Below are 23,033 nucleotides of genomic sequence, written 5' to 3'. Positions count from 1 at the left end.
ACCCTATAGTATACTGGGAACATGCTATTAGATTGAGCCATTTATATTCCCTATATATATTTTTTTTTAAAGATTTTTTTATTTGACAGAGATCACAAGTAAGCAGAGAGGCAGGCGGAGAGAGAGGGGGAAGAAAGCTCCTCGCTGAGCCGAGAACCCAGTCTCAATCTCAACCTCAATCTCAGGACCCTGAGATTATGACCTGAACTGAAGGTAGTGGCTTAACCCACTGAGCCACCCAGGCGCCCCCCTGTATGAGTATTTTTGACTTATAGAAATGGTGAGTGCATATATTTTTTTTTAAAGATTTTATTTATTTATCTGACAGAGAGAAAGAGATCACAAGTAGGCAGAGAGGCAGGCAGAGAGAGAGGGGGAAGCAGGCTCCCCACCAAGGAGAGAGCCCAATGTGGGGCTCGATCCCAGGACCCCGAGATCATGACTCGAGCCGAAGGCAGAGGCCTTAACCCACTGAGCCACCCAGGCACCCCGGTGAGTGCATATTTTAACATAGAGAATTGCCAGTAGGAGAACGAATTTGGTCAAAAATCAACATTTAAGACTCCAGGTGTTTGTCTTCAGTTTGTTGAAGCTAATGAAGCTCCTATCTGAATCATCTGGAATTTTTGCTAATCTCAGTTTCTCTCCTGATGGGAAGACACATAGACTTGTATTGATTGTGGCTCTTGTAACAAATTTTCAGAAACTGGATAATTTCAAACAATAGAAATTATCTCTCAGTTCTGGAATCCAGAAGTTTGAAATCAAGGTAGTGGCAAGGCCATTCCTCCAGAAGCCCTAGGGAAGAATCCTTCCTGCTCCGCTGGCTTCCTGAGGCGGTGCTGACATCCTTTGGCTGGTGACTAGACTGCTTTAGTCTCTCCTCCTGTCTTCACATTGCCTGTGTGTGTGTGTATATCTAATTTCTCTCTGCTACCCTATAAGGACAGTTGTGATTGCATTTAGGGCCTACCCAGGTAGTGCAAAATAATCTCAAAAAAACCCTTAACTCAGTCTCATCAGCAAAGACTTTTTTTTCCTATAAATTAACTTCACATGTTCTAGGGATTACAATGTACTATTTTTTCAGCCAACCACGGGCCTCATTGCTTATTTTCAAGGTCAGCCCAGCCCCTCTTTCAAGAGGTCAGCCCATCTCTGTGGGCCTTAAGACCTCAGAAGTTTGTGTGTGCCCCTTAACATGTATTTTAAGTCAGCCACCACCACTCCCCACACACTTCAAATCTGATGAAAATTTGTCCTGCCACTTTCATATGCTATAACAAGTATAATCAGTAAAGAGGGATAAGAAAAGGAAGGAATAACATTTTATAAAAGTCACTAGTAAAATGACCCTTATTTTTCAACCCCAGGGCATGTGCTTATTTCATGACTAAAATGATCTATTTTGAAAGGATTTGGAAAAGTCCTGGCCTTCAGACAGCTCTAGGAATAAGAGTCGTGCTTACCAAAACCCCGTCCCCCTCCAGTTCATTCTGAAGAAAGAAACAGCAATTCAAACCCAGAACCAAGAAACCTTCACCTTAATCTCCTTAGTTCAAAATCAAAGGAAAGCAGATGCAGGGAGAACTCCTGCTTCTAGAAGAGCCCAACATGCATAATCGACCCTCTGAGAAGGAGGGGTTTCCCGTGTGGCCTCGGACAGGCATGGTGGAAGTGATCTTAGGCTAGGGGTAGGCAAGTTTGGTTTCAGGTTCCAATTCCACTTGAAACTGCGTAATTTTTAACAACTTATCTTTCCTGGGTCTCAGCTGACATAAAAAAACAACTCCCAAGCAATGTATTCAATAATATCAACATCACTCCTGCTTCCATATGTTTTTCTGGTGCATACATCTGGCATTCCTTCAGGGCTAGAGAGGCATTATAACGAATAGGCAAATAAGAAAATTTCCATTCCCACCCACTCCCATTTAGTTCCTCTGTTGATTGCAATCTCTAATTGAAATAGATTTTTTTTATGGGGGGTGGGGGGGCTGGGGGGAAGCAACCACGAGTCCAGCAGTGACTCTTAATATAAATTTAATTCTGAGGCTCCTGTCAGTAACCACTACTAAGAGCAAAACCTTTTTCTAAGTAAATAGTGCTAAATGAGAAATCCTCTCCAGTTCTCAGAACTCGATGTGTCTTTGCATATCTCCTTCTAGAAAAGAGAAGGTTGGGGCGCCTGGGTGGCTCAGTGGGTTAAAGCCTCTGCCTTCCGCTCAGGTCATGATCTCAGGGTCCTGGGATCGAGCCCCGCATCGGGCTCTCTGCTCAGAGGGGAGCCTGCTTGCTCCTCTCTCTCTGCCTGCCTCTCTGCCTACTTGTGATTTCTGTCTGTCAAATAAATAAATAAAATCTTAAAAAAAAAAAAAAAAAGAGAAAGTTTCTCTTCTAGTGAATGATAGCTGCTTTAGTAGTCCTGAAACCGGGGTAGGCCCGGCTTCTCTAAAATGGGTGAAGAAATGTTCTATCAAGCCACATGACAGGGCCCAGAGGGGGAAATGAGTTTGTGCAATACAACAAATTTAAATTCTGCTTTCGCTGCTAAAATAAAAGCAAGAAGAGGAAGAGGTAAAGAAAAAACGGAGGCAAGCAGAAACAGTTTCTCCAGGATTTCAATTCCTTGTGGCCCTCTTGGCTTCGACTTCATTCCCGTATTTGGGTCTATGAAGTGGAAAGAGGAGAAGGCCGTGGGACACACGAATATTAGCCACGTAGCACGACTGGTTGAAAAATGAGAAACGGAGAGGCTCAGACGCCTTTGGGTTAAACTCCACGCTGACGAAAGCTATTCGCCACTCTGCCGGCCACAGCCGCCTCCGTACAGCCATGTTTCAGCTCGGTCTTGAGGTCCGGTTTGTGACTTCCGATCCTCCACCGTGTGTACAGCGGAGCGCTCCTCCCTTAGTGTTCCTGAGGGCGCTGGAACACTCCAGAAGAAAAGGCAGCCCCGGGAGTTGCTCAAAGCGGGCATTCGTTTTCCTCGTGCTGCCGACCCAGATGCTCGGAACAGGACCCGGGCGCTGTTTGCGGGGAGACACCATGGACAGCTCTTCGGGCACCGCCCCGTGGCCGGGCGTGCTCACGGCTGTCCCGAGCCCTCCCCCCCGCGTCTCAGGTCGCTGGGGGCGGCAGGGGGTGATCCTGACACCCATCTCGGGCACATATCAGTACCCGGTCCCCAGAGCTTTTCCCCAGAGCCCCTCCCTGGCGCCCACGGGGAGGGCTGGTAAGCTCTGAAAAGCCCACGCGCGGGGGGCCAGGGAGGCCGATCCTCCTCGTCCCCGGCTCCCCAGCGGTCCGACCCGTAGCTGCGACCTGGCCGACCGGCCGCCTGAGGCGAAGGTCGCTACGCTGAGAGGCCGTCAAACAGCCTACCATTTCGGACCCGCAGGGAGGCTCGGAGTGGGCGGAGCCTGCCTCCCGGCGCCCCGCCTTTTCCCCCGAGGGGCGGTCCTTCCGCCCCCGCCGCGGCGCAATGCGGAAGAGATGGGCCCTCTGGAGCGGAAGTGACGTTTCCGGCGGCTTTGGCGGTGGCGGCTGCGGGAGAAGGAGGAGGAGGAGCCCGAGGAAGAGGTGAGCAAGCCGGCGGGGGGCGGGGAGCGGCCGCGGCCAGACCCACCGGCAGCCGGGCGCGCGGGCGGACGCTTCCTGAGCAGCCTCCCCGCCGCAGCCTGGGCGGCAACGGTGAGGGGCGACCGCGGGCAGCCGTGGCTCGGGAGGGCGGGCGGGGTTGTGAGGAGACGAGGGTCGTGCGGGGCGCTGCGTCGGGCGGGGGGCTGCGGTGACAGCGGCTGTCAGGCTGTCCGCGGGAGAGGAACCAAGTCGGTCTGGGCGCCGGGTCACCGCCTCTGGCGCATAATGGAGGGATTGGGTGGCCGGACGGCTTCGTCCCTGGGAAGGAACCGCTTTCCTGGGGGTCGGCTGTCCGGGACCCCCGAGGAACCCCGGTCGGGTCCGTGTCGTGAGTCTTCCCGGGTGGCCATTCATATTTACGGGCTCCCGCCTGCCGTCCCCCCAGCCGGCGGTGGCTGCGGCTGGGCAGGAGGCAGCGTTAACCTGTGCCGCTTCCCTTGCCCTTCTCTGCCGCCCCCGGGAGAGCCATTCGTGTCGGGTAATCCTTTCCCTCCTGCCCCTTAAGGAGCTTTGAAGCAGCCTCGTTAACCTTCCCTCCCACCTCCTCTCCTTCCCCGGCCAAGGAACGGCTTGAAGTTTCCGAATCTGCTCCCTTTCCGCGTAGTGACAAATCCAGAAGCAGGAAGCTGATAAACAAGTCCGAACGAAATACGCTCAAAAATCTTTCGTTTTTGGTAACCATAAAGTAAACGGGAAACGCATCTTAGCCAAACCGTTGGTGGACTTCAGAGTGATTGAACCTTGGGTTGCCTTGGGGTGAGAATTGGTAGCTTTTCCTCTGGCTTTTGGTAAAATTAAGTGACGGCTTATCTTTTGGAATAAACCATTCTCTCCCCGAGCTCCCTTTTATTCCACCCCGCCCCCCATCCAAACCTGGCAGGGAGGGACTTCTGGATGCCTTGCAGTCCCTGCTGCAGAAGGAAACGTTAGCTTCATTTGCTTTGCTTGGTTTTCGCAGGGCTGCCTCTGAAGAAAGGAGAATGGCGTTCAGCAAAGGATTTCGGATCTATCACAAATTGGATCCCCCACCTTTCAGTCTCATAGTGGAAACTAGGCATAAGGAGGAATGTCTCATGTTCGAGTCTGGGGCTGTAGCTGTGCTTTGTAAGTCATCTGTCCTAGCCCAACTGATTGGGTCTCTGTTTTGATTTGAAACAATCAGAGTCAACCATTCTCTAGAGAAGACCCCCGACAACCCCTTCACTGTATTTCGTGAAGCAGATGATGTTTTTATTTTCTTTTCATCCAACCTTATTTTAAACTTCCATTTTCTTTTCTGTCCCCTGCCGCAGGTTTCTTTTGGGGGTTCAGGGGAAATGCAAGTTTGGTTACAGGTTTTTGCTTTCTTGGGTTCTTTGGCTCTTTCTAAAAGAAGATCTTGCCTTCCAAAGAATTACTGTTACAGTTTATATCATGTCACATAAACCCATAAAGCCTTGCTTGACATTTTTACTGTGATGAACAGGATTTCTTATATATCAGTTACAGTAATGAACTATAGGAGTCCTTATTTATCTGATATATTTTGGAGTATCTTATGGGGAGGCCCTTCCATTTTTATTAAGAGAATTGTAAACTTCTAAAATTTCTTGAAACATACGATTGATTTCACATCATTTTAAAAATTATCTTGATAATCTGAAGAAAAGGACTGCTGCACCACAAGCAAAACAGTGGATTAGAATGGTTTAGGTTATTTTCTGGACAGATGGATGAAGTTAAAAATAAATATATTAATCTGAATATTAATTTTCTTTCTTGATTTAAGATTTTGGCAGATAACTCCAGCTTGGAGTTATTTGAAATGTGATTGTGTTTTTAAGGGCTTTTTAGTAATAGCTACTTGTTTTTTGCCGTGTTTTTGCCTTGTTAGCATCAGTTTAGCTACTGGTCATATTTTATAAATTAAAAATAGCATTTGAAAGTCATACTTACAGGGGTGCCTGGGTGGCGCAGTCAGTTAAGCAAAGCATTCAACTCTTGATTTTGGCTCAGGTCATGGTCTTAGGGTGGTCGGATTGAGCCCTGCGTTGGACTCTGTACTCAGCAGGGAGTCTGCTCAAGATTCTGTCTCCCTCTCCCACTCCTGCTTGTGTGCGGGTTCACTCGCTCTCTCAAATAAATAAGCCTCTTAAAAAAAAAGTCATACTTACAAATATAAGGCTCTAGATATTTTAAACTGTTAAGCTTTCTTCAGATTCAGTAAGTGAAGAGTACATAAGACCCTAACTTTTGCATACAGAATATTAACCTATTAGAATGTTAACCTGATCTTAATATTCTAAAAATAATAAAATTTTATCTTGACTGGGAAAAAAGGGTAGTGACATAATGAGAAGCTTAAGCAGAGTGTAATGTATAAGAAATGTATATGTTTTTGGTACATATAGTAACGTGGTTTGAGTGAGCAGGAAGAGCTATTTGTGTTCTAAGAAACAAGTATTAATAAGATGGGTTATACTTAGTATGGACTTAATTCAAACTGTTTTTATATTTAAATAAACTGAAATATAATCTTGCTCTAATATTAGTTTGCATAGTCTATTTTTTCATGCTACAAATATAGTTCTTGTATTGATGAATTCTTAATTAAAAATAACTGGGGGGAAATGGTTTGGTTTAGTTGTGAAATATTTTTTAGCTGCTTGTGGGTTTTTTGGTGGTATTACCTGATTTTCTAATTTGTCTAAATTTTAAATGTTTCTTCAACTGTAGTTACTGGTAATAATAGGGAGTCACATGTTTACACAGTACGCATTACCCATAGTTATTAGGATTATTGCTATATTTTACTCTTAGGAAACCTAAGGATAATCATACTTCCAAACGTCCAACAGCTCTCTTTTATGCCAAACAATGGCTAAGAAGGCAAACTCCCTAAACCATCCATTTTGGCATTATCATTTATTTTAAGGAAAAAATACTAAAAATACAGTCTTAACATTTACTGATTATATTTATTTTCATTAGATTTAGACTGCATAAGCAGTTCTGTCAAGAGAAAAAGTTAAATATTGCCTTTTTCGGTAAAAGCACAAATGGATATATAATTTTGTGGGTATGTTGTTAACTTTCCTATAATAAACTTTATGGCAAAAACTTAAAATATGAATATAAAGAGCTAACAGACCTTTTTATACATCGTTTAACTTATAAAATTAATTTGACATTCATTTGGGAACAGTATCAAGGTGCATATTGGCTGTAGAGTGTTCATTTTTAAAAATCTCACATTTCATTTATTTGTATATTTATTTATTTTCAGCATAACAGTATTCATTGTTTTTTGCACCATACATTTCTTAAATGCCTGTTGTATTCAGGGAACAGTGTTTGGAAGGTACTGAGGTGTTCTATTTCTCTTCAATAATCCCACCTCTTTTAATCTCAATACATTATGCTTATTAATCTGCAAGAAGAATCTTCTCAAATTGTGTAGGATATTAAACCAGAGTAGAACCCCATTTTTCAGTAAGGTTAAGTTTAAAATCCTCAACCTGTCCATCTAGGTCTTCCATAACGTGGCTCCACCCTGTTTGTCCGGCGTGGATGTTGGTCTCCTTTAAGGAGATTTTTGTGTGTCCTTAGTGCTTTCCCAAGGTACCGGGGTTTTTTTCTCCCTTCATCATGCTGTTCCTGTTGACACCCTCTTCCTTCACGACTGCTAGGATGCTTTTCTCTATTTTTCCAATCCAAGCCTGTATTCTCTCTCAAGTCTTCTTCCTGAGGACCTGCCCCACCGCCCACTCCAGTCTCACTCTTATTTCTTCCTTTTCTTCATTTATCTAGAACTCAGTCCATATCCCAGGATAAATCCTTTTTAAGTGCTGGTTTTTGGTTCTCTCCATGGTTATGTGCAGGTGTTCTTTTTTGGAAGTAGATGGTAAAAGTGACCCTTGCAGGACTCAGTCATGCACCGAAAATTTATGATTTCTACAGGCCCCACTTGTTCTGGCTTTAAAGTTGACAAAATCAGAATCTTAGGTAGTACATATCATTGAGGACTGACAATCACTTATTTTTCTTGGTTTATGCCAGAAGTGCTATGAGATACCCAACATGAAACCTTCTATTTTGCATTATTAGCACATATCAAAAAATAAGGTGCGAGTGAAAACACAGTAAAAAGAATTTCATATCATGGATCTTTGTAGAGTCTGAGCATCTACTAATCTTGTCTACAAATCTAGCCTTAGGAATCTGTCTGTATGTTGCTAGGCTTCTAAACTTAAATCAGTCATGATACAATGACTTAATCAATTAGTGAGCCAGTGGTTTTCAGCCTTGGATGCGCATCGTAATCACCGGGTGGAGGGTTATAAATGCGGCTGCCTGGGCTTTAGCTCCCTAGAGATTCTGATGTAATTAGGTTGGGATGATCATTCTGAGCATAATTTATATAGGCCTTTCTAGGATAGATTATGGGATAATATTCTTAGCTTGCAAATTTTATCCAAAGTAACCATGTTCCATCAATTTTAATGCTATTATTGACTGTTATTGGGCTAATGACTAGTTTTCTTGAAACTTCAGCCTGAACCAAGTGCTAATGGTCCCGTAGCACTTTTGATACAGTACTTTCAGGTTCTGTGGAACTTCTGTGTCTAGGCGCTTCTGTGTCTGGTCGCTGTACTCTTTGAGGAAAAGACCTTAGTAATCTCTGTACGTCTGGTGCTTAGTACAGTGTTTTGCTCACTGAGGGAGGAAGTTGGGGAGGAAGATTAACCTAAACTAGCTTACAAAGTTGACAAAAATAGAGTATTCTATGTTTGAAATTACAGTACTCTTTTTAATAAAACTTATTTTTTTAATCTTTTAAAGAATTGCTATTTGACTGAACTGCTGCTATAAAAGGCATAAAAATTATCAGTCCAGAAAACTGTTTAATTAAACTGAAATTTAATGTCTGTGGACATGTAGATGTTCAGTGTAGCAAGTGTGTTCCCTGTGTAACAGTCTACTGTGTCTAGACCAGTGTAAGCAGCAAGTGTGATGGTCAGCAAGTTATAACACTACAGGTTGTTTTTCCTTGGAAACAAATAGGAGATTTAAAAAGACATCTACCAGTTTTGTGTCAGGTTCAGTTTTTGTCCTCTTTCTATAGTTACACACACAAAAAGATGACAACAGGGGAAGGACAAGTAGCCAGTCTGACCAAACACGCATTAAACTCATGAGCTGTCCCATTATTTTTCAGCCCATCTCATGCTTCAGCAGAGGTAAATAATTTACTTCATAATTGCATCCTAAGTAGAAAATGAAGGGAAGAGAAGGTCAACATGGGAAATGAAGGATGATTCTAAAAACAGAAGTTATGGATCACCTGTCTTAAAGATGAGATAGAAGGTGCTGATATAAATTCCTAACTCTTAATATTAGAGTTTTTCAATATATGCTACTATGGAAGTTAAGAATTAATTGCTTCTGTCTAGTGGAAAGTTTATTTTCAAGCTTTCCAACTCAGCCAGGACCCAAATCATGTACTTCATGGACGGCAAGTCCATATCACTATACTCTGGGCCTAGTTTTACCCCACGTTGTTCATCTGAGTTTCTTCATTTACCTAATTTTTTCTTTATGGAAATGTGAGCCATGAAACTACAGGACAACATTCTGGAGGTCTTTGTTACAGAATGTGGATTACACTGCCATTTTTATGAAACTGCACACTGTAAGGAAGTAATAATAGTGAAATAATAGTCGCCATTTCCTGAAAGCTTCCTCTGCCAGTCACAACTTAAGCCAGAAGTTCCTAAACTTTATTGTTTCATGGTGTCTCATTAAGTTTTTCACAGCACCCCCAGGCCACAGTTCCGCTTGTTAAATAATTAGGTCCGAATGTTAAATACGTCTGCCTTAACAACTCTAGTAGCTATTTAAAAAAATAATACAAGTAAATGGAGAATAACTTACTTCCTTCATAAATAACCAGTTACTAACGGGATATGTATGTACCTGTTGAGCACTGAACAGCTTTTCAAGCCTTAGAATCAGACTGGACAGCTCCACCCTCATTTCCTGTTCCACATTGACTTTGGAGTGGTATTTGCTTTTTATCACAGCAACGACTAAAAACCCAGCTTTACGAAGATATGGTATCATCAAGGGAATGTACTGCCGTCTAACATGAAAACTCTGAACTACCTCAAACCAATGGTTTGGGCAGTGCAACATCTGTTGAGTATCTCTGTGCTTTTTTAAATTAAAAATCTCCTGCAGCTCTTATGGGAGGTTGTTGACGTGTCCTGGAGCGTCTCAGCCTACGGTTGAGGGAGATGTGGTATTGGGCACCCTTTATTCCATTTAATTCTGTGGGTTGTGTTTTCCTCCCCATTTCACAGATGTGCAAACTGAGGCTTGAGAGAGAAAATAAGTGCTCTGATGACCCAGTCTGCCATTTGATCTTTTACTTTAATGATTGTGTTGCTGTGAGGGTAGTGGTTATTTTTCTGGGGCGTCAGGCAATGAAGAGCAAAAGCGAGGGAATACTGCCAGCGGACTTTAAAGTTAAGAGTGACATTGGTAGTATTTTCTAATGAGGGAAGTATTAAACTTGCTTTGTTTTTGCCTGCAAACTATTACTGTATTAGTGAGGGAACATGATTTGTTTTAGAGTTAGGTCATTAAAAATATAAAGTTGCTTTGCTGAGCCAAGTTAAATGTCAGGTTCTAAAATTTTGGATAACAAGTGTAGTAGGTGGTGATGACAAGCAGTGTGTATAGTTGTTTTTTTTTTAATTGCCAAATGCTGGCCGTCAGCATGACTGCCCTTTAGATTAAGTTGCAGTATCCTATCTCTTTTTTAAGAAAATAAATTCAAGTTGAGGGAAGTGACTTTTTATAGTTGACTTTTTCTGCACAGAATGATGAAATTTAGACTTGTTACATATCACTTTGTGTTAGGTTTGCAAAAATTCGTTTTCCTTTTGTAAATAATTTTTGGAATGTTCTGTTTGACAGAAAAGAAAGTAAACAGCACCTTAAATATCTATGCTTTAAAAAAAAAACAACAACTTTTTACTCCTGGGCCAGCTAGCAGAATTCGCTTGTTAATGTAGAGCCAAATTAGTTCCTAAGTGCTAACAAAGCACTTAACTTTGCTATGAGAAAATAAAAGGCAAAGCACAGTGTGTCTGTCATTGAACAATAAAATCCCATTATGTGACTTTATTATATAATTTCAGGTCTACCAGATGTTCTAACTTGTCTTATAAAATATAACTAGTATAAGACTATAACAGGATTTTTTTGCTTCTGACCATGATGGTATAATAGGGACCCTCTCACTTTACATAACAAAGAATAAAATAAAGATAAAAATAAAGAAACAATTTTCAGACATTGAACAACAGGTGACAGGAGGCACTGATCCTTGAGGGATGGGAAACAAAGGCGTGAGCCTTACAATTGCTCTAGCTGATCACTTTGCTTATTACCTGGAGTGCTTCTGGGCTGCAGTAGCAGAGAGATACACCCAGAGAAAGCCTGGCAGTCTCCCTGAGTTGAGACAGAGTAGGGAATTTGTGGAAGCCAAGGCAATGAGAATTCTCAGGACTAACACCAAAGAGGAGGTAGCTACACAGAGAGTTTCAGAAATGTGCAGAGGGTTCCACATGAGATTTCAGCTGAGTACTGGTAACTGCTGGTGTGGAAGGAAACTACCCAAGGCAGGGAAAGTACCACCAAAAGTGGCAGGAAGAAAAATTCCTGAACCTCACCCAGGGCTGGGAATAGTTAAGTTGTCAGCAGCCAGAATGGAGAAATATTATGGTACTCTGGGAATTGGGTTGAATACTCAGAAGGGTATAGTGCTTCAGTAATGGGGCAGGGTAGCCCTAGACTAAAGGCTTCTGTGGTCCTATCTGACAAAGCTTAAAAGCAAGACCCTAAGGGATCAGACTGTTTCCAAATAACCTAATTTCCAAAAAACTTCACTGTATCTTAGAACAAAGTTTAAGAATACAGGAATACGAAATATATATCCATAAAGCCAGCATTCAACTCTGTAACAAATTCACAATGTCTGGCATTCAATTAAAAATTGCCATACATGCAAAGAAACAGGAAAACACACCCTGTAATGAGGAGAAAAGTCAATCTGTAGAAAGAGATGTTAAAATTAATAAACAAGGAGGGGCTCTTAGGTGGCTCAGTCAGTTAAGCATCTGACTCGATTTCAGCTGAGGTCATGATCTCAGGGTCATGAGATCGAGGCCCACACTGGACTCTGCCCTGAATGTGGAATCTGTTTAAAATTCTCTCTCCCTCTCCTTCTGCCTCTCCCACTGGCTCACGTGCATGCTCTCTCTCAAAAAACAAATGAATAAACAAGGACATCATAACAGCTATGGTAAATATACTCCATAAATCCAAGGAGTAGAGGAAAGAATAAACACATTAAGGAGAGACATGGTGGGGGCCCTAGGTGACTCAGTTGGTTGGGCATCTACCTTCTGCTCAGGTGATGATCTCGGGGGTCCTGGGATCGGGCCCTGTGTCAGGTTCTGTGCTCAGGAAGGAGTCTGCTTCTCCCTCTTCCTCTGTGTTCTCTCTCTAGTCATTAATTAATTAATTAATACAATAAATCTTAAATCTTAAAAAAAGAAACCTGAAAAATATGAAAGACCTAAATCAAATGGAAATAAAAATAACTTCTCTGAAATGAAAAAAATATATACTGATAGGGATTAATAGATTAGACACTGCATAATAAACAATTGGTGAATGTGAAGACATAATAATAGAAACTACTCAAAGTGAAACACAGAGAAAAGACTACAATCGATAAACAGAGCCATCAATGGACTAGAAAACAACATATGGCCAATATATATGGGTAATTGGAATCCTAGAAGGAGGGGGTTGAAGCAAAAAAATATTGGAAGAAATAACAGCTGACAGTTTTCCAAATTTGATGAAAACTATAAATCCACAGATCCAAGAAGCTAAATGAACCCCAAGCAGAAGAAGCACGAAGCAAACTACACCCAAACACATTATCAAATTGCTTAAAACCAGTGATATGGAGAGAAATCTTAAAAACAGATCAAGAAAAAACACATATTGACTGAATATGAAAAGACATAATAGAAAAGACTGAAGAAAGAAGACACATGAATAATGATAAACTTTTCTTCAGAAACAATCCAAGTCAGTGGGCATAGAACAGTTTCTTGAAAGCACTAAAAGATGAAGAAAACAAACCATACACCTAGGATTCTGTGTCCAACCACAATTAAAATGACATAAAGACTTTTTCAGATACCTAAACGCTGAAAAAAATATAAGCTAAGTATAATGGGTAGCAGTTTAAATAGTATAGCTTTTCTTTGCATTTAGTACCCACATTTTCAACAATTCTGAGGTGGTAGAGTCTAAATCAGTGAAATTTTATCACTTAGTTACATTTAAACTGTGTTTCTGAAAGTAATTAAACAAAATTTAAAAAAAATAAACTGTGCTTTTGAAAGAAACAAGAAGTAGGGTAACCTAGTGCATTTTGGTGTGAGCCTTGTAATTAGATTGCCAAAAGGAGATACAGCTTTAAAAATTGAATATTATACTTTTGTTGATGACCATTTAAATCTGCTTGGGTTTTTTAATGGTTGTAAATAGGAATTTGTGTTTTATTGTTTTCTACTAAAATAGAGTTTGCAAGGATAAGCCATTGTCGTTCCTCTTGTTATGTTACATAAGCATGTGTTCACACTGGAGTGCGTTTCACAGCCACTGAACTAGTCGCATTATTTTGAGTATATATGGCATTTGGGAAGATGGATTAACTTGTTGGCCCATTGGACACTATTTAATTACTCTCTTAATTTAGGTTGAAACTTAGGTTCTTTAAATTCCTGGATGATTTTGAGATAACTAAGAAAAGAAAGAGAGAGAAAGGAAGGGAGAAAAGAGAAGGGAAGCGAATAGGAAGGAAAAGAAAGGAAGAAAGGAAGGAAATCCTTCTGATTAAATTATTGCCTTAAAATACTTCTATATATTGAATATTATGCTTATTAAAATATTCACTTCCACTTTATAGTTTTCTTATATAACTTTAAATATAACGTGTGTTTACTTATATAAACTAGCTCTTACCAATATATATTTTGAGTTGTGTTTCATATTCTGTTCACTAGTAGACCATAGGATGGTGTAGTCAGTTGAGTACCTTACTGAAATGTAGGTAAATAAAGTTTTGTAATCCTAAGAACCTTGTGTGAAGTATAGGAAGAATGAATCTTATAATTAAGTAAATTCCTATCTAATTTTGTATCTGTGCTCATTAGCGGTCTGTCCTTGGTCAACACTGGGCCCATGTCTTCTGCTTATCTTGTTGAATGATTTCATCATTCTCTTGGGGAATGGGTGTAAAGTATATTTACCAGATTTGTAGATGTTGCAAAGCTGTGTGGGACTGATACAGAGCTGGGTAGAATAATTACTTATTTTGGATGACACAGTTGGAATCCAGCTTTTTCCATCAGAGAGAATGGATTGGAACCCACAAAAGGAACATGCACTACCCCTTGCACTGGATCAAACTGAGTTTTGTGTCCTTTCCTGATTGAATTGCTGTGGTTGTAGAAATATCATAGGCAATTTGCATTGGGCTGTTGATTAGCAAAATAAGGTAGAAATTACTGTCATCGTCTGGGTTTCCATGATACCCCAACCTGAATGGTGACTACACAGTATGGAAAGGTTGGAATAGATACTGGGTCGATAGGCACATTGATCTCTGCTCTCCTTCAGACCTGCTCTTCCTTCGGTCTTCCTTATCTTAGTGGATTGCAATCCATCCACCTTGTTGTTTAAACTAGAAGTTAAGAGTCATCCTCTATGCCTCTTCCTCTCCAGCTTCACACAGTCACTTTATTACCATGTCCACTGTGCCCAACCTTCTAATTTCATTGAGAATCCACGCAAGCCACCATTTTAGCTGGTTCTGCTACTGTCTGGCCACTGTAGTCCCTTTCGTGGATCATTACTATAGCCTCCTTAACTGATCTTCCTGTTTCCACTCCCCTTCCCCACTCTCCAGTCTGTTTAAAAACACAATTTAGATCATATTGTTTCTCTGTTTAAGCCCCTTTCACAGTTGACCGCTTGGAACTTAAAATCCAAACGCTTTAAGATGATCTGCATTAAATCATTGGGTCTCTGCCCCCCTTTTCAGTCTTAAGACTATTTTGCCTCTGGTTTCTGTGTTCCAGCCACTTTGACCTTCTTGTAGTTCTGAATGTACCAAATTATTTCTGATCTCAGAGCCTTCACATATGCTGTTTCTTCTGCTCAGTATTTATTTTAAAATGTGTTCATGCATGTAGAAAAATACATAAATCATAAATGTAGAATGCGATGAATTATTAGAATGAGCACATCCATGTTACCACTGCTGGGTTGAGAAATAAACATTGTTATTCACTTTCCAGAAGATTCCCTCACATTCCTCCCTAGTTATTCTCTCTGCCATGATTTGCAGAGATGATCACTGCCTGACTTCTTACATCATAGATTAGTTTTATCCGGTTTTTAACTTAACGTAAATGAAATCATTCAATATGTATTCTTTTGGGGCCGGCTTGTGTGGCTTTCTGGGAGATCATCTGTGTTGCAGCAGGTGGCAGTAGTTTTCATTGTTATGTGGTATTCCATGGTATAAATATCCCAGTATTGGTTCTGTTGACATTTACTTCTAATTCTTTCTGTTATGAATGATACCAGTGTGAACATGCTTATAAATGTCTTTTGGTGCACATACGTACACGTTTCTGTTGGATGTATTTTTAGTAATGGAATTGCTAGGTCATAAAGTATTTGTATGTTGCCTGGAATGTTTTTCCCTCCACTCTTCATTTGGCTAACTTCCTGTTTATTCTTCAGATTTCAGCTTCAAGGGCACATCTGCAGGCAGGCCTATCCATTGCTGTCCCCCCAATAATTTTAAATTAGGTCCTCCTGTTGTATGTACTCTGTCGCAACTCCGTCATTGTACTTACTATCATTTTTGATTTTGCATATGTTAGTTGCATAATAGCTATCTTCCTATTAGGTGTCAGAGCACTGGCTTTTTTCTTTGTAGAACTTTGCCAGTGTCCTGGTACATGGTAAGCATTCAATAAATACCTGTTACATAATGAGTGAAAGGTTACTATTATTTTGAAATGTTGCCAACACTGGGATTTGCTGTTTATACAGAACATTAATTTGGATAGTTTAATGTCTTTCAACTGGAATTTTAATTTTTTAATTCTACAAAGAGAACCTTTTGCTTTTAAAACAACTTTTCTTTTCATGTATGATAAAATGGAACGTGGCTTTACTGCCAGGTAGTTACACAATCTTAGATGAATCACCTAAATTCTTAGTTTTTTCTTTTGAAAATGAGTGGCCTGTTTTGTACCGTCTCTAGGATTCTCTGACGAGAGGCTCTCTGGTACTACCCCAAAGTGCTACCTGTATGCAAATAAGCCGACCACAAACTGCAGTGCTCGCAACCACAGGCAAATTGTGATTCTAGGAAGAGCATACTAATGTGTAATCTTGCTTTCACATTCTTAATGACTTTCTCTAGTTTGGTCTTGAGTATCAGCTGAAGAAAGACAGTTTGCAGGGCGCCTGGGTGGCTCAGTGGGTTAAGCCTCTGCCTTCAGCTCAGGTCATGATCTCCTGGTCCTGGGATCAAGTCCTGCATCGAGCTCTCTGCTCAGCAGGGAGCCTGTTTCTGCCTCTCTGCCTGCTTGTGATCTTTCTCTGTGTGTGAAATAGATGAATAAAATCTTTAAAACAAAACAAAAAAAAGACAGTTTGCTGCCCGTCTGGAAGGTTGGAGCCACAGCTGAATGTTGTCATTGGGTTAGCAAGACCTTCATTAGGTAGCTTCATTGTTTAGTTTGAATTATTATTATTGTTATTTTAGGATCTTATTTACTTATTTGAGAGAGAGCGGGAGAGAGCACAAGTGAGAGGGAGAAGCAGGCTTCCTGCCAAGCAGGGAGCCCAACGGGCTCGATCCCAGCACCCTGGAATCATGACCTGAGGGAAGGCAGCCACTTAACTCACTGAGCCATCCAGGTGCCCCGTTTAGTTTGAATTATTGTAATTGTCAGAAGTTAGAGAAATTTACATTTAAACTTAATCCTCAGTACCATTGAAGTTTAAAACAGATGATTTTGTAATCACCTGGGGATCCTAGATAATAAGTGAATTTTGTTTCTTTCTGTTCAGATGGTAGAGTTGGCCGTGCAGGTCTGATCACCAGTTATCCTATGTTTAATAAACCTCTGTTTTAGAGTCACAGTCATGAAAACCAAGAAACAGGTATATGCTTGTGTTTTCATCTGACTTTCTAGAGATGCGCTTATGCTTCATTTTTTTTTGGCATATTCTAATTTGAGAAGATACCAATAATGTGATACCAATAATGCTGAATAATACCAATTATGTCATAGGATACAGTGCTATAAAAGCAAGTCACTCCAGCAAAGGAGGGTGCTGAGTAACATGCTAGAGGACAATTAGTGTATTACATTTTGTTAAAGGCCAATTGATATATTTATACTCTTGAGTGTTTTCTGTAGTCTCTAAATAGATCATCTCTATAGCTTCTCTCTTCATTCCTTTCCTGTCGCTTTGGTAGGAAACGTAGGTTAGGCCTACGTTCAGTCATAATTTGTTCAGTTATAAGAACTTTGAAAGCAGCACAGAACTAAAATACTGAGTGAGTTAAGTCATCTGAATTAAGGTGTTGGATGTTACCACTGCATGGCTTAGTGTAGTTTTCAGTATTTCTCAACCTCTTCTGTGATGAGCCAGGGCCAGCTCGTTATTCTCCAAGGCCGTTTTCAACAGAGGAGGATACTAAAGCTTAGTGATTTAGGAGGAATGTAAGGAAAACATTTATGGCAGAGTACAGCAGTATTTACCTTTCTTGGGGTCTCCATTCTGGAATTACAGAGTCTTCCTTCCCAATTTGTTATGTATTTATCATTTGATGATTATATGATGGCTTTAGAGTGGGCTATGGGGTCATCCTTTTTTTTTTTTTAAGATTTTATTTGTTGGAGAGAGGGAGAGAGAGCATGTGCATGCGTATGCAAGTAGGGGGAAGGGCAGAGGGAGGAGGAGAGAGAGAATCTCAAGCAGACTCCACACCGAGCACAGCGTGGACACAGGGCTCAATCCCATGACCCTGAGATCATGACCTGAGCCAAAATCAAGGGTTGCATACTTCACCACCACCCAGGACTTACTGCTTCTTTCAAATCATGAAGTCCATATGCCCATTGAGCTTTTGATGAGTATATTTGTGGTCTAGGGTAATTGAAGGAAAGCACCTCTCAGATTGCTTAGAATTCCAGTAGCCTCTGCTCTTACTGACTGTCCAGAGTTATCTTGTCTTCTTTCTGAACTTACCCAGCATGCCAAAGAATGTTGTTGGAATAAATTTTATCATTTGATTTTGGAAGTATCAAACATTTATCAAAGAAGGGAGAGTAGTTTCACTGACTCCATATTATCTGTCACCCAGCCTCAATGATTATCAATTCATGGACCCTTGTGTTTATCTATATCGCTGTCCACTAGTTCCCCCTCCCCACTTATTTTAAAGTAAGTTCCAGATATCATGTAATTTCATCCATAAATATTTTTTATGGAGAATAAGTGTTTATGGCACATATTTTATTTTGCTTTAAGTTCTGTTCTGTGACCTTATTCATATTCACATATTCACTAGGATTGGAATCAGAGGACCTTCAGATTGGCAGTTCTACGGATGCGTGGATATGTTGAAAAATGTAGTTATAGATTTATGCATAAGGGAGCCCTATGTCTCAGGAACTACATGTTCACATTAGATGGAAAGTTAAGAAGAAATTGAAGGCCTAGTGAATGGTAGTGTTGGATGTGATAAGAGAAGAGGGAAGAAGAGCTTTTCTCCTTAAAGATAAGTCCTTGAGGGAGTTAGGTACTCTTCTTCCCTATGGTGTTAGGGCAGTAACTCTGGGAGTTGGGCTCTGCCTTACTTTACGTGTTGAACAGGTGAGCTCAAGAGGTACAGGCCTCCTTACCTGAACTGGGCTGCTCAAGGTCTGGATGGTGGTTAGAAATCAGTAACTTGTAAAAAAAGAGAAGTTTATTTTTCCTAGCATCTTATTTACTAAATAACACCAATATGAACAGGAGAAAAAAAAATGCAGAGCAGGCTGTTGCCCTCATTGAAAGCCCAGTAGATACCTTGAAAGACAGCCTTGGCAAGGAGTAACCTGAACTTCATATCACCATATCCCCTGAACTCTCATGTCCTCTCATTCTTTCACTGTGTTTTCCTCGGGGCTCTCGATACATCCTACCGTTGCATAAACTCCACTAGTTTAAGCCCTGGTTAGAAATCATTTAACAAGGCCTGTCTTGTTCCCACCTTCCCATTCCCACTCTCACGCCACCAGAGGTACCGCCATAGATATCACATTTGAAAATTTCCAGATGTCACTGTGAGGAATTGTTAAACTTAGGGCATTCGGATGCTCGTGGTAAAGTTAAATGTTTATCTTTTTAAGTATTATTTTAAAACTCACAAAACATTCCCTTTTGTGCTACAGTCTCCCAGATTTTTTTGTCTATTAGATGAGTACTTAATAGTCTTAGTGTTCGGCATCTGTGGTTAGGTTGGTGTTGTGCTGAGATAAAAAGAAATGAGGGCGGGGAGCCTGGGTGACTCAGTAGGTTAAGCCTCTGCCTTCAGCTCAGGTCATGATTTCAGGGTCCTGGGATCGAGCCCCGCATCGGGCTCTCTGCTCAGCAGGGAGCCTGCTTCCCCTTCTCTCTTTGCCTCCCTCTCTGCCTACTTGTGATCTCTCTTTCTCTGTCAAATAAATAAATAAAATCTTTAAAAAAATTTTTTAAAAAAGAAAAAAAAAAACTTGGGGGGCACCTGAGTGGGTCAGTCAGTTTAGAGTCTGACTCTTGATTTTGGCTCAGGTCATGGTCTCAGGGTGGTGAGGTGGAGCCCTAGGTTGGGCTCCCCCATCAGCCGGGAGTCTGCTTGAGATTCTGTCTCTCCTTTTCTCTTTCCCTCTGCTCTTCCCACCCCAGCTTGTGTGCACACATCCACGCATGTGTGCGTGCTCTCTCTCTCTCAAATAAATAAATAAATCTTAAAAAAAAAAAAAGAAATGAGAGAATTTCTGTTGCTATTCGTATGAAAGTGAATGAAGTATAAAACAATGAGAAGAAAGATCTACTTCCCGCATGATCAGGGGAAAACTTCAGGAAGAGGCATCTTAGTTAGGTATTGAAGGATGGGTGATATTTGGAAACACAAAGATGAGTAAAGGGTGTTCCAGATAGAAAGAACACTGTGAACAAAGGGAGAGGGAAAACAATGTGGGGTGCACAGAAGGAGCCACCCATTATTCCTTTTTTATTCATTTCGGCTGCAGTGTAGGGTGCAAGGGGAAAGTTTTAGGGAGAAGGAAAGATGGGGATGAGTGAGTGAACGATCTCTACATTCTGTGTTTTATCTAAAAGTTATACACATTATTTTAAAGTAGTATGGCTTTTTTATTTTAAATAATCTCTATATAGTGGAAGATTCCCAGGTTATTTTCTAGAATTAAAAATTACCAGAGAGGGGCGCCTGGGTGGCTCAGTGGTTTAAGCCTCTGCCTTCCGCTCAGGTCATGATCCCAGGGTCCTGGGATTGAGTCCTGCATTGGGCTCTCTGCTCAGCAGGGAGTCTGCTTCCCCCTCTCTCTCTGCCTGCCTCACTGCCTACTTGTGATCTCTCTCTGTCAAAAAAATAAATAAAATCTTTAAAAAAAAATTACCAGAGAAATAGGACAATAATTTAATTAAGTCTTTCCCTCTTACATCATGTATTTCTCTATATTTCATGGAGTTTCATAAAATAAGAGGATCTTTTCCCCATTAAAAAATATATGGGGAGGGGATAACATAGTACTGTAAGAGTTTATCTTAGTACTATGTAGAGTTAATTTAGGAAAGTACATGTGTATTTTTAAAATTTATTTTTGATGATTACATTTAATTCTTTAAAAATCTGGAAACACTGTCAAAGGTACAGAAGAGCTGAAGTTCAGTGCAAAGAACTATTTTCTGAATTATTTCAGAAACCTTGCTGCCATGATGTCCCATCACCCACAAATACTGTTACTTATTTCTAGAAAGAATTGCTCCTTCATAACTACAGTATAACCATCAAAAAAGTTTACATTGTACTTCTGTCTAATCTCAGACTCCATTCAAGTTCACCAGTTGTCCCATGACTCATAATAGCAAAAAAGATACAGTTCAAATTTGTCATTTTATTAATTGTCATGCCTCTTTATTCCCTTTAAATCTGGAAAAGTTGTTCAATCTTTGATGTTTATGACCTTAAAACTTCTGGAGATGAAGGCCAGTTGTTTTGCAGAGTGTACATCACTGTGAGTTTGTCTCATGGCTCCTCGTGCTCAGATTGAGGTTCTGTATCAGCAGGAATATTACCAAAGTGGTGCTGTGTCCTTTCCGTGGTATCCGGTCAGGGGGCACACAATTTTGACTTGTCCCATTACCGTTGGGTGTTCACTCTGTTTATTTGGTTAAGGTGGTCCCTAGAAGACGCCTTTTTCTCATATAAAAAGTATTTTGATGTCAGGTACTTCGAGAGCCTGTAAACATCCCCATTACTCATCACACTTCTGGTTATGGGCTTCTTCAGTGTGCTGTAAATCTGTTCCTATTACTGTTTTTTTTTTTTTTTTTTTTTTTGGAAATGGTAAAATTTTATTTCAGCACATTTGCTCAGAAAATTTCACAGGGACTCTTGTCTTTAAAAGAAAAAACGATCTTCCTATTTTTAAAGAGGTGGAAGCTGAGGTAATTAAAAAGAAAAGAAACGTTTTCAAAATTAAATTAGCATAATGAAGCAAAGCAGGAGTAATATTCTATCCAGCAGATGTCAATTCCTGTTAATGTAAATTTTTTTAATTTTTTAAAAAAATTTATTTATTTTTTCAGCGTAACAGTATTCATTGTTTTTGCACCACACCCAGTGCTCCATGCAACACGTGCCCTCCCTATTACCCACCACCTGGTTCCCCCAACCTCCCACCCCCGCCCCTTCAAAACCCCCAGGTTGTTTCTCAGAGTCCATAGTCTCTCATGGTTCGCCTCCCCTTCCAATTTCCCCCAACTTCCTTCTCCTCTCCATCTCCCAATGTTCCTATTATTGTTTTAAAGCTCAAATTGTTCCAGATTTCTCTAGTAGAAGCCCCTTCAAGCTGGCTTCTGTATTTTGATGGCACGTCTCCATTATTCTTCGAGTACTTTCTTTCTGGGACAAGAATATATTCCAGGCTCATCTTGTGCGTGCCCTTGCCCTGTTATCAGCCATTTCTCCAAGGAGTCCTTAACAGTGGAGAATGGTAGTAGCATGCAAGATCTGGGTGCTGGCTGTGGTTATTGCCATTGGAGTACTGCTGATCTCAGGCCCTGTCGACGGACAGAGCTAAGGAGAATATGTAATTATGTGTGAATTTGTAAAAATGGTTATAAACACCCACTTATATCCATGTTTTCAGTCCATCTGGAAAACTACAAATTCACACTGATAATTCCAATTTCAGTCAAGGCTGGAGTGCCCATTCTAGTTTTCTCTCTTCCCATACTGCACCCTTATTCTCTGACAGTGAGGAACCTGGTTCTCATTATCCTGATCCTTCCCCTCTATGACCAACCACTCTTCTGTTGCCTCTGCAGCCTCCTCCAATGTACCGGTGCCCTCCTCGGCCCACGGGCTCCAGCACCCTGCCTTGGGCTTCCTTGCAGTGCACCCTGCCCTCCCTACCCTGCCCAAGCTTCAACCTACCATACCAGGAAACTCCCAACATCCCTGGTGGACACCACCCTCCTCACCCCGCTCAGACTTATCCCAGGCTATCCCTCCCCCAAGTGGATGCCCTCTCTTCCTGCCTCATTAAAGCCATGCACGGGACCGTTGTTCTCACTCTGCTTGGGCTCTGTCAGCCTGCAAAAGACCTCCCTCAGTTCCACCCCAAGCCTGTGAAGCATGTATGGACGAACAAGAAAACATCTACAGTCTTTTACATAAAAAATGTTTAGGAAGGAAACACTGTTTTCTCATAGGGAATTGGAAGTGTCTGGAGTTAAAGTTGCATATGGCTCTGAAATTTCATTGACAAATTCATTGAACATAACATCTTTGAACTCCTGCTGAGCACCAGACACTGAGAGCTAGGCCCCTAGGGATAGAGCCGTGAACTAGGCGAAATCCCTTCCCTCCTGCAGCTGCATTCTCTGACTCAGGCTGTTGAAGCTTAGGCAAGTTAGTAACAAATTGATAACCTCTCTAAGCCTGTTTCCTCATGTCA

General features: G+C 41.1%; 1 protein-coding gene across 9 annotated transcripts in view; it reads left to right on the top strand.

Annotated features, from left to right (window-relative positions):
- The first annotated feature begins 3,032 nt into the window (after nucleotides 1-3,032).
- Nucleotides 3,033-23,033, top strand: part of SYNJ1 (synaptojanin 1) — an 89,483-nt gene continuing 69,482 nt past the window's right edge. For 7 of the 9 annotated variants that reach the window (XM_046001887.1, XM_046001890.1, XM_046001886.1 and 4 more), the window contains exons 1-2: nucleotides 3,589-3,693; nucleotides 4,601-4,746. In XM_046001887.1, coding sequence (XP_045857843.1) covers nucleotides 4,623-4,746 — 124 coding nt within the window. In that variant the 5' untranslated portion in view covers nucleotides 3,589-3,693; nucleotides 4,601-4,622. The other 2 variants (XM_046001885.1, XM_046001884.1) reach the window with 1 other exon arrangement.

This window comes from Meles meles, chromosome 4 (genome assembly GCF_922984935.1).
Source record: "Meles meles chromosome 4, mMelMel3.1 paternal haplotype, whole genome shotgun sequence".
NCBI lineage: Eukaryota > Metazoa > Chordata > Mammalia > Carnivora > Mustelidae > Meles > Meles meles.
The sequence above is the reverse complement of the archived record's forward strand: the minus strand, read 5'-3'. Positions and strand labels throughout refer to the sequence as shown.